Consider the following 11946-nt stretch of genomic DNA (forward strand, 5'->3'; position numbering starts at 1 on the left):
AGTGATACTTTAATTTTATAAAAAATTCGAGAAAAAAACACTAGAATTTCATGTTCAAATACAACATTTCTTCTCTATACAGAAAATTCAAATTTGTACAGAGTTTTTCAATGTTTTCCGAATACAAGTTTTTCACTCTTTTTCAAAAATAAAAAAAGTGAACAATACAATATTTTTCTTTTATATACAAGTATTTTTTAATAATGTAAAAATTTAAATTTTTTATTGTTTTATTTTTTCATATTTATTTAGCTTCATAAATTTAATTTTTATTATAAATCTAACATATTTTTTTTTAGTTTACAATATAATTCTTTCATGATAAATTTTAATTAATATTCTACAATTAGATCATTACAAATACAAAATAATAAGACAGTTATTATAAATTATGGTTTTGTTTTTTTTTTTTTAATAAAAAGTAGCTATAATCTTGATATATTTTTTTTTTATTTTTAAAACTTGGACACGTTTTTCAATCTTGATTGAAAAAACAACTAAAAAAGAAAAAAGAAAATTGTTTTCAGTTAATTTACACGCCCTTAAATTTTGGACAAGGGAGCTCATGTCCAATTAATTGGGCCAGAATCTCATGAATAACCCGAATATCCAAGCAAACGGCCGAAATTCAAATAACCCGCCCGTCCATGCGCCTGCATCATCAACTTGCTGCAGTGTTCCAAGCTTTTGCAATGCCATTTTTGTAATTAGTGGGAGAATGAATGGCCCTTATCTAGTTAGTAGTTACTGGAAGCGGTTCTGGATCGAAAACCATGGCTTAGGAAAACTATGCTTTGGTAATAACCTCCGGATAACAGGAATCTCACTGACTTTAGTAAATTAGCTATTGACTTCTCATTGACAGTTGTGAATAAAACATCATTTGATTTCCATACATCAGCAAAGGGCAAGAAATTCAATATTCTAGAACAAATATTTCTTGAAAGTTATTTTATCCGTGAAAGTTTGGCAAGAATTGTTTATCAGAAAGATTTTTATTATTAAAATATTTTTTTTATTTTTTATACCAAAACATCAAAACAATAAAAAATACTAAAAATATATTAATTTAAATTTAAAAAATTTAAAAAATACAGTTGAACCTAATGCATGCAAGGAATGACCTCTGCAGCTTAATATATCGAATAACCTGTACAAATCCCCGAAACATCCAGGAGAGAACAATAAAGAAGCAGAATGTGGTGGTGTATACGCTTATCTCTGAATTTATTATCTACTCGAGGACCCTATGTATGGCCTATAATGGCACTACGCCACAGAGGTGGCAAAATACAAGGAAGAGTATTAAGAATAAAATACAAGATGTGAAATGTGGTCCTAAGATAAACCATCAAGATCAATTCACCAATACTCCACCCCCAGCTAAGTCTATGGAACTAAAAAAGAGCTTTGTTATGTGCACAATCTCCTATCTGGATTTAGCTACAACTTATCCGCTATTTTCCCAAGCGCATTCGCCAGCTTATTGAGAACAGCAACCAGACCATCTGCATGATCCTTCCTCTGCTCCCGGTCCAGCTGAAAATTTGTGTTCTGAGCTTCAAGCTGAGCAGACAGCATTTTACCATTCCTTTCCAATACATCAATCAAATGACCCTGCAAACTGATGGTTTCCTCGTCACCATCTATCGCAAACCGTTTCCGTTTCCGTTCCTCCTGTGAAGCAGACCCCATCCCAGGATTTGTGGCGGGCCTTTTATCATTTGGTGGAACTGCAATGTACACAAAAAAGAGTACAGTTTCTCTGCATGTAAAACTAGCCGATGATGGAGTTTCAAGACCAGGAGAAGTTGGAAAATGCCCGAACCACCAATTTTTTCTGACCTACACGCTGGCCCGTAGCATATATCCACTAACAATGTGTTCATAGACCTCAAACAATAGGATAGGTAATGGTTAATGGTTATTGAACACTTGAATACCAAACTAAACCCCACAACCGGAGACAGCAGTACACATAAACTGTAAACCATGAAGTCAATTTTTTCGACGGACTACAGTTATGAAAGAACCACATTCTACATTCAAACAAGAGTTTCACAATAACTTATCGAGTTAAAAAAACCTCGCAATATATCATGCGATTAGTCGTGACCGCACAGCTGAAAGCCAGCAGGCAAGAAAAACTTTCGAAAACACAGATCACATGAATTAAAGGCAAATCATGACAATTTGAGCCAAGGGTCAACTCAAAGTCCCAAAAGACAATTTAAAGTTGATGGGGTCATGATCCGACTCTTGCTCTTTATCCATATGGTCATTAGTTTTCCATTTGCGCCCTGTTCATATTTTCATCATAAAGAGTCTGGTTGTAAATTACTTGCCCTACACAAACACGATCTCTTCAGGGTAAGGCTATAGAGCCACCGTCTATGAATAAACTTGAAGAAAAGATCAGCGATTCTTTTTCCATGAAAGAATAGAAGAACCAATTGAAGAGGCACCAAATCATAGACAATATGATCAATAAACTACTAGATCTGAGCATTACCTTCAGCTTGACTTGCTCGTGGAGCTGGCTGGTACTGCTTCTCTGTGCATAACAAGAAGCAAAACAAGGAGCTAAAAAATATCAGCAACTGTGATAATCTAAAACCTCTGTTATTGGTAATAAATAAATACGAAAAAAATAATAGATAAATAGAAATTTAAAAAAGAAAAGGAAAAAGAAAAAAGAAAAGGAGTAAACATGGAAATTGGAGGGCTTTCATTTTTTAAAAAAAAGTACAAACAAAACACCCCATTTCAGTACTTAATAAAATCCGACCACCAACTTTATAGCAGCAGCATCATCTACCACTAAAAATCTTAAATCTTTTACTAACAACCAAACAAAATTTATAGAATCATAACCGCGATTATTACTTAAACCCAAAAAACCCGCCAAACCTCAAAATTTCAGAAGAAAAAATAAAACCTCCAACCCCAATTACCTGAAATCGGTGTCGGATTAGCAACCCCTGCCGTCACCGCCATCTTTATCGGTTGCACCTCCTTAACTACAGCCTCCGGACTCCCTCCTCCCTCCTCCTGCTCAAAATCCGAAAACAACCCATCCTCCGCCGCTGCACTCCGCCCACTATCAAAAACCACCTCTTCCGCTACTGCCTCCGCCTCTGCCGCCGTCGAAGACGGTGCCAAAGCAAGCGCCAATCCCGGGACCGTACCGCCACCACCATCGAGAATATCATATACCTCCCTATCAAAAAACCCAGGCAACTTCCTTTCTCTTCTCAAATCATTCCTCATAACCCAAAAGGACTCCGTTTCTTCTCTTATTGAAGTCTCCCATTCTTTTATCTTCTTAAAATCACCTGCTAAATTACTCCATCTTTTCCGACACTGAACCGGTCCTCGGTTCACTCCATGTCTTTTGCAGTAAGAAGATACCGAGGCCCATTTCGGTTCGATTTGTCCCGACCCGATGCCCATACCCGATGCGCGACCTCTTCGGACTCTGTTTTCTGCCACTCTCTTGCCCTGTATGAGTACTAGAATTTCTTGCCGCGTCCACCGAGGGAGTCTCGGTGCTTTGTTTCCGTCATCCCCGCCGTCTCGGATGTTGGTATCAACGCCGTTAGTTCTTTCGCCGTCAACTGGATTTTGAGTTGTGGTTAAGCTTAATTGCTGCTCTAAAGCCATAATTAAAGAAAATGATGAAAGAGGTTTTTTTATTTATCTTTTGGTTTTTTTAAAGGCACGTGACTTTACGAGGGTGGGGAAGTAACGGAGTTCTAATGGAGAGTCCGTTACGGCGTTTAGAGGGGAGGGATCATCAATCACTTATCCTCCCCGTAATTACAGAATTGAGAGAAGGAGAGAAGTTGAGAGAGAGGTTTTGCTTTAAGGTTTCGGTGGTTTTTATTTTTTTATTTACTTGGGTATTGACTGAGTAGATAGTGCCTCTTAGTCCATGATTAAGGTAGTCAATTGTGTGATTCATCAGGGTTATATTTTTAATCGCTCAATTAATAGGTGGGTATATATTTCTTTTTCTTTTTTTCATTCAAAGTTATCAACCTCAGTTTAATTCGCTACTTAATCTATGAATTTGGTAACAAGTTCACTAGGATAATCAAAATGATGTTTTTAATTTTACAAAAAAAAAAACTCTATATTACATTACAAAACACACAATTATAAATCTTGAATCAATCCATACAATCATAACAAGTTTAATGCCATTAGTTTGATTTTGATATGCTAGGCTATAAATGATTACTATCTATTTGACCCAAGCTTTTCAGTTGTCGTACATGTACATACATTATTTTTTAAAATATTTTTTTAACACAAAAAATTCAATTTATAAATTAAAAAACTTATGTAAGTATCTAATTAAATAAATCAAGAATCATTTTTATAAATAAATGGGAAAAAATTGCTAAAGACAGATAAATAAATATTTTTATTTTTAAAGATAAAGTTTGTTGATATAAAACATAAAAAAATATAGATGGATAGGAATAGTATCTTCAAAAATTAAATACATATAAAATATTTAAAAAAAAAACTCTATTAAAAAACTAAATAATAAGAAAATAATAGTAGAGGGAGGGTTAATGATTGAAACGTAATTTTTTTTATTAAAAAAATATCAATTAAAAAAAATTTAGAATAAAAAAAACAAGAAAAAAGCAATGATAGTTCAGGATTCACAGGCACGTTTCAAATAAATAAGAAATATAAACAACTCAAGTCATAGTCCCGATTATATTTAATAAGTTGGTTTTATTCTAATTAGACAAAAAAAAAGGCAATGATAATAAATGAATAATTCTTCTTTTTAAATAAACCATGATAACTTGAGAAAAAAACCTCCAAAAGTACAAATTTAAATAAAAAATCAGCTTGAGTCAACCAAGACAGCGGGATAAACATGTGACCTGGGTTATAAAAAGCGAGCCAATCCAAGTTAACCTGCAAAACATGCGGCCAATGTCACAAGGTTAGGATAATATGATAGAAGAGAAATTAAAGAAAATCATAAAGTCAGCCTTCCTTTTATTTTTTTTTTTAAAAACAATGTCAAGCAATGAAATTATATATATAAAAAAAAGCAACAAAGGATGTCAGTTAGTATTAATTTTTAAAACTCGTGACCCGGGTTATTAAATTAAAAACACTATGCATGAAAAAACAACAAAGGTGAAATTGAGAAAAAAACTAAATGCACAGAAGTATCTAAAATAAAAAATAACAATTAAAATAATGAGGGAGAAAATCAAAATAAAAAACGAATTAAAGGACAACCCAAAACTTTTAATTGGAATGTTAAATTGAAAAAAACAATAACTTTAACAAAATTAAAATAAAAATCAAAAGAATAATAACCAAATTGGAAAAAAAACAATATACCATAAGTTTAGATTAAAAGATAAAATTGAAAACTTGTAAAACTTTTACAAAAAAGCAAAGGACCAAGTTAGAAATGAAAAGAATAAGGATAAAATTTGAAAAAAAAAAATACATAACAAGATGGGATTAAAAGAATAAAGTGAAAATAAATAAAACTTTTATAAAAAAGCCAAAAATAAAATTAAAAACTGAAAGAATAATAACTAAATTTAAAATAAAAAAATAAAAAGAATCAAATTGTAATTTTTACAGGAGAAGAGAGAAAATAAAAGAAAAAAAAAATTTATTAGCGACAAACCGCCAACAACCTCTAACTTGCGTTACATTAGGACGAGGAAGATGAGGCGGAGATTCAAATGACAAGATAAAGGAAGCGTTTGGGAACGCGGTGTAAACCGCATTCCCAACAAATTTGAATTTTTTTTTTTTGCTAAAATTTAATGCGTCAAAAATGATTTTTAAAAAATAAAAAAACATCACTGACATGCATTTCGCTACGAAAAGTTATTTGAAAAGTAACCGCAGTCATACTGCCAAACACGCTCAAAGCCTATTCCTGATCACTTATAGACGCGGCATACTTTCAGTAGCTTTTTAAATTTTTATATTAATTAATTAATATAAAAAAGACCTAGAGATCCTTTGATTGCTATGGAAATAAAAAAAAGAAGAAAATACATGAGAAGAAGAAAAAAAGCCCCTGCATGGTGTTTTTTTTTTTTTCAAGAGAAAAATTATCTTTTTCACTGCTTTTTAGAAAATAAAAAAATTAAATACCTTCAGACAATAGTTTTAAAAAATTTGATTATCCAAGGTAATAAAATTATCTTATTATTTTAAAAATTAAAATTCACATATATTTCCGTATTAATAATTAACTGGTCATGATAAAAGACAAGACTACCCCTAAATCTTATTCCTCTAAAAAAAGATTTTTTATTGGAGGAGCACAAAAATCATTGCACCTAGAAATGAATAATAAATTTAGTTTGTGTGTACAGTTTTTGCTACGAGGTTCAGAGTGCTAGGCTATAGATGATTACTTTGTTGATTTGGACAAGGGCTACCCTTGTCTATCTTCTTCCTGTGAAGTACTTTTCTAGGCCCCGTAGTGAGGTCATTATCTTTGAGTAAAACACGGTTAATTTCAACACGTTTAGGCCACCTTTCACGAGCTACGCACTTCTTTCCATCAAAACTATGTTCGGAATTCGGGTCAAATAGAGGTCGTCAAAATTTATTTTTTATTTAAAATAATAATATTTTTAAAATTATTTTAATATGTTAATTTTAAAAAATAAATAAAAATTTTATTTTAATAAAATTTTATTTTTTGATTAAAAAAACAATCATTACTGCCCTTTTAAATATCATATCAAAGGAATATTTGTTTTAGAGATGAAAATTGAGTTTTATATGTGAAACCAATCAAAAAAGCTAAAAAAAAATATAAAAAATTAACTTTTATAGTTGAGTTTTGTAGATAATTAGATTATACCCGACCTCAACCTAACCATGAAAACTAAAACAATTACCCTTTAATTCTTTTATACATGGCTTCATAAATTTATTTAATAGGTGTTTTTTTATATATAATTAATTTGTAAATATTCTTAATCCTTGAAGTGAACACTTTATTTTTTTTTGTTGAAGGAAGACCATCCTCTAAGACTTACAAAATCTAAAAAAAAAAAACATAAATTTCACTCTCAAAACATGATAAAATCACTCGTGAATTTTATTATGAATCCTGGACGAGAAAATCAACATGCTCCACAAACTATATGTGAAGGGAGTGGAGTACTGAAGATTAATCTTGTACGTTAGATATTTCTTTTTATAATAATTTATCCCTGAATTTTTCTCTCCAAGAGCCAGAGATTCGGCATCCTTAGGTTTCCTTTTCAGTAATGGCGTGGACTAAAATGCTGATAAGGGCACCCTACCCTCCCAATAAAAACAAATTGTTCCATCCCTTTTCTTTTCTACGACCATATATAATATTATTGATATTTCTTAAAGCATTTTGTATTTTAAAATATATTAAAATAATATTTTTATATAAAAATTTGTTTTTAATGTAAATACATTTAAAAAATTAAAACGAAAAAAATAATTTTTTAACTAAGAATGTCTCAGTAGCAGTACCAATCAAACTTTTAATTATTTCTCGTAATCTTCAATTGATGGCTAACACACGAGAATGCCGCATAATTTAAAGCCACATTTTTGGGTGGTTGGATTTGAAGTTGAGAGCTGGTGCCTTCTATCTTCCCCTACACGTCCTTCTTGCCTTCCATCTCTTCTCATCTGTTTATCCTTTTTGGTTTTTTTTCTTATTTTAAAAATATTTTAATTTTTTTATTAATTTCAAATTAATATATTTTTAATGTTTTTTAAATATTTTAATATATTAACATTAAAAATAATTTAAAAAAATAAAAAAATATTATTAACATATATTTTGATACAAAAATTTATTTAAAAAATAATCACACTCATTATCCTAGCCCATTTGGTTTCGTGTAAAGCAATATAAATATATTGCAGGAGTATTTGATTGTGGAAAAAAGCTCCCATAAAGGGGCTGGAAGGAAGCACAGATCTCATGAGGGGTTAGTAAAGGGTCACAATCGTCATGCGATATCGTGGGGACCAGGTTGATGACTGTGGCCCTCCATTTGCGTGGGCTAGCCTATATGTAGCCGGCTTTACTAGGTGGTCTCTCTAGCCATGTTACCCCCTCCCCCTCTTTCTGGACCTTCGGTTGAATGAAATGGCTAAGCACGCACCCTTCCTGCCCCCCCGGGCATGCAAGTGACATCTCTTTTATGTGCTCAGTGGTTAGAAAAAGGTTTGCACTCTTTTTTAATTCTTTAGTTTAAATCTCACATCAGCATTTAATTTTTTTTAATTTATAATTATTTATGTAAGCATGGCCTTTATACTCAAAATATTTGAATCATCATCTTATCCTATCTTAAGATAACTTTACGTGACAAAATAAGAAAATACATATGCTCAAAACATTAATTTATGGTTATCTAGTCCGATGAAAGCCCATCCGAGGGAAAAGGAAAGAAAGGACAATGAGAGAAACAATTGTCTAAATTGAGTTAATTTATCATGGTCATGACTTTGCATGTTCATTTTGTGGGTTTTTTTATTTTTTATTTTTTTAATGTTTTTAAATCATTTTAATATATTTATATAAAAAATAAAATTTTAAAAATTAAAAAATTATTTTAATATATTTTTAAATAAAAAATATTTTATAAACAACGAGAGCAATGATTTACTCCCTTTGTTTTATGGATAGGTGATAACTTACTCCTTCTGTTTAATGAAAAGGTGTAATTTTTTTTTGGTCTAAAAAATAAAAAGTTAGATATGCATGAAAAAATAGACTAATCATTAGTTTTTAATGTCTTTGGAAATATGGTTGTGGTTATTTTTTAAAGTGTTTTTCACTAAAAAAAATTATATTAATAATATTTTTTTATTTTTTTTAAAAATATTTTTGAGATCAACATATCAAAATAATTTTAAAATATAAAAAATATGTTAATTTAAAGAAAAAAAATTATTTTTTTTAAAAACATTTTTAAAATACAGTGACAGCAAATTTGTTGCTGCCATCGCAATAATACGATGTTCGCATTCTAGGTATGGTCACATGCATTGTCTAAGTAATCAACTAAAGCCAAACAAATTATGCTTAATCTTTGATTAGACCATAGGACCACCACGAACAGCTCTCGTTTTTTACTGGCTTCTGGGACTAATAACAGGTGTGGGTCCAAGATGGCTCTTTAATCACCAAGATTATCTTCTAATCATGGCGTCTGCTACTAGAAGCAATCAAGGAGTAAGTGATGTTTCCCACACTTAATATCATTGATTTGTAAACTTAATCGCAACTCAAAAGAAAAAAAAAGAGGATCTTTTTGTGCGTGGCCTGTTTTGGATTGGATTGATTGTTTTCTCATCGGGTCAAGAGTGAAGATGTCTGATGGTACCTTTTGAAGCCACATCTGTGGGGAGGTTGTAGTGGTTGGATCTCCGAGCGCCACTGTCTATGGAAGAATAACAGCTGAATCAGAAAAAACACACAGCTCTGGCCCGGAGAGATCACAATTAGCATCTCTTGAATTAAATTACTGCGATGAATCGACTAATTATCTCCGAGCGCCACTGACTGGGCATGCCTCTCGGGTTTGGTCTCAAATTTGCAGTGCATGCTATAACAGCTTTGAGAATGGCAGTGGTGAGTGTTTTTTTAGCCCAAGAAAAGCATTAACAAATATTTATTCATAGAAAATTGCCATAATCACACCATCCCTGGATAATCGGTTGTTGGTAACATGTCAAATTAATATAGTTAGGATTATTTTTTAAAATATTTTTTTGCTTGAAAAAACATAAAAATAATATTTTTTTTGTTTTTTAAAATTTATTTTTGATATTAATATATTAAAAAAATTAAAAAATACTAAAAAATTTAAATTTTAACAAAAAAAAAACAAGTTGAAACTGATTCAAAAACTCCAAAATAATGTCTAAATAACTACAATAAAATGGTTTGAAGACCATTTTAAGCTTATAAGATGCGATATTGAGGGCTGAAATGTAGGCATGTGTCAATGCGTTATTGCCTTATGTCTTCCATTAAGGCAATTCACAAAAATGCTTAGTCCATGACATGCAAATCAATCCTTCTGGATGCAAACCTTCTTTCTTTCTTTTTTTCCTCATTGTTTGACGGGTCCAAGTAAAAGAATACTGCAAGTGGAAGTGGACCGACTATTCACCATCAAAAATATATTTGATCATGTCTTGCATCAAAGGCAATCGGGTGGGTGGTCACGATCCAACGGTTAACATCAACGGATCAGTCCGACTCTCCGTTTTGGTAAAAGGGACCTGGCAATTTATATGTAGACGTTGACAAAAAGACTAACAGACCACAGATGGGAAATTGGAATCTCCCCAAAAGAAGAGGATAATAAGATAAACATGCAACGTCGCAATTCACATAGCCACTAACATAAAGACGAAAAGCAATGGCTGTAAACCACATTTTACATTTTTTATGCTCTCCCCAGTGCTTTTATTTACATGGGGGTGTAAACAATTTGAAGAACAATTTCCAGGTCCAAACAGAGAGCCATGGTTCGAGGAAAGGGCCGCATGGGTTCGGCCGGCGAAGGGATTGGTTTGGTCTTCTTGACCCTGGCTCTGTGCATTGCTATTATGTCTGAGCAATGTCAAGGTCGCAGTGCCTATGAAGAGCCGGCGAACTGTCTACGCCTGGAGTGTGCTCCATATCAGGTGATTCACAGTCAAAAAGGTTATGAAATTAGAAGTTACAGAACAGCGACTTGGATTTCTACCTCACCAATCAACTCTAACTCGTACAGGGATGCAGCTGGTCATGGTTTCAACATGTAAGCACGTCTCTCTCTCAACTTTCCTTTCATTTAGGGCAGATGTATCCTTCAGTGCAAGAAATCACAAATCGCTTTTTGTTTATTTAACAAACCATGGGATCACACACGCTTTTCTTTGTGTAATAAATACTGTAAAAAGGAGTCTGGAGTGTATTTATTTTTGTGTTCAAAAACATATTTTTTTTATTTTAAAATATATATTTTTAATTTTTTTAATGTGTTGATATTAAAAATAAATTTTGAAAAATAAAAAAATTATCATAATATATTTTTGTTTTAAAAAGCAACCCTTGTTCTCAATCAGTATCTTAATTTTAACCCTCAACCTTTATCTATGATTTATTTTGTAGGTGCTGTACTAGCATAGGTCCATGTATGACTTTAATTTAGTATAAGAGAAGCTCTTGAGCTTTAATATTTTAATTTTAATAATAAGCTAATCATTTGCCACACACAACCACCAGGTGGATGGATTATGGGATATCACTGACCAATTCTCCTGCACTTTAAAATTACAATCTCGTCCATGCTTATTTGCCCTTTTTAAGAATTTATTTAATGATTTCATGCTTATTATGGCGCCTGTGAAGCCTCGCTGCGTATATTCAAGGGAACAATGATCAGGCAGCAAACATCAACATGACAGCTCCAGTTATGGTAGATATGTTTTCATCAACCGCAAGTTCCCGCAACAAAACCTTTACTGTGCACCTCTATTTGCCACAAAAGTACCAAAATAACCCTCCTCTCTCCCGTCAAGTGCATCCTGTGAAGCTGCCTAAACACCGCCATGCAGCTGTGAGGAGGTTTGGAGGTTTTATGAACGACACCAACATCCCTGGACAAGTTTTGGCGTTGAAGAAAAGCCTCGAGGGCACCCCCTGGGAATCATCCATAGCAAGGACACAAAGCAGGGGTCGTGTGCCTTGCAGTGTTGCTGGCTACAACTCGCCCTACGAATACGAGAATCGTGCAAATGAAGTCATGTTTTGGTTTGATTAATGTTGACCAATCATTTGTACAAACAGTTCTGTAATGGAGGAAAAAGCAAGAAAAGAAATAAGCCATCTTTATCGAAGGATATGCTACCCAATTGCTCAAGATTTCCTTTTCCTTG

At 32.4% G+C, this 11946-nt stretch overlaps 2 protein-coding genes across 2 annotated transcripts; one reads left to right on the forward strand and one right to left on the reverse strand.

Annotated features, from left to right (window-relative positions):
* Positions 1–1051: 1051 nt before the first annotated feature.
* Positions 1052–3912, reverse strand: LOC118042583 (trihelix transcription factor ASR3). The gene is made up of 3 exons (XM_035050300.2): positions 2955–3912; positions 2513–2554; positions 1052–1733 (listed from the first exon to the last, which is right to left on the reverse strand). Exons 1-3 carry the CDS (start codon positions 3661–3663, stop codon positions 1444–1446), a joined length of 1041 nt encoding a protein of 346 aa, XP_034906191.1. The 5' UTR covers positions 3664–3912; the 3' UTR covers positions 1052–1443.
* Positions 3913–10489: 6577 nt separating this feature from the next.
* Positions 10490–11946, forward strand: LOC118042594 (uncharacterized). Its single transcript, XM_035050307.2, has 2 exons — positions 10490–10826; positions 11420–11946. The coding sequence occupies exons 1-2, from the start codon at positions 10549–10551 to the stop codon at positions 11829–11831; spliced, it is 690 nt and encodes a 229-aa protein (XP_034906198.1). The 5' UTR covers positions 10490–10548; the 3' UTR covers positions 11832–11946.

Source organism: Populus alba, chromosome 1 (genome assembly GCF_005239225.2).
Source record: "Populus alba chromosome 1, ASM523922v2, whole genome shotgun sequence".
NCBI classification, from domain to species: Eukaryota; Viridiplantae; Streptophyta; class Magnoliopsida; order Malpighiales; family Salicaceae; genus Populus; species Populus alba.

What these genes read in the sequence shown, in the direction of transcription:
- LOC118042583 (XM_035050300.2), bottom strand. Translation starts at nt 3,663, where the DNA reads ATGGCTTTAGAGCAGCAATTAAGCTTAACCACAACTCAAAATCCAGTT. An exon ending in TAATCCGACACCGATTTCAG is followed by an intron (nt 2,555 to 2,954) that starts GTAATTGGGGTT and finishes TGTTATGCACAG; the next exon opens with AGAAGCAGTACCAGCCAGCT. An exon ending in ACGAGCAAGTCAAGCTGAAG is followed by an intron (nt 1,734 to 2,512) that starts GTAATGCTCAGA and finishes TGTACATTGCAG; the next exon opens with TTCCACCAAATGATAAAAGG.
- LOC118042594 (XM_035050307.2), top strand. Translation starts at nt 10,549, where the DNA reads ATGGTTCGAGGAAAGGGCCGCATGGGTTCGGCCGGCGAAGGGATTGGT. An exon ending in GCTGGTCATGGTTTCAACAT is followed by an intron (nt 10,827 to 11,419) that starts GTAAGCACGTCT and finishes GCGCCTGTGAAG; the next exon opens with CCTCGCTGCGTATATTCAAG.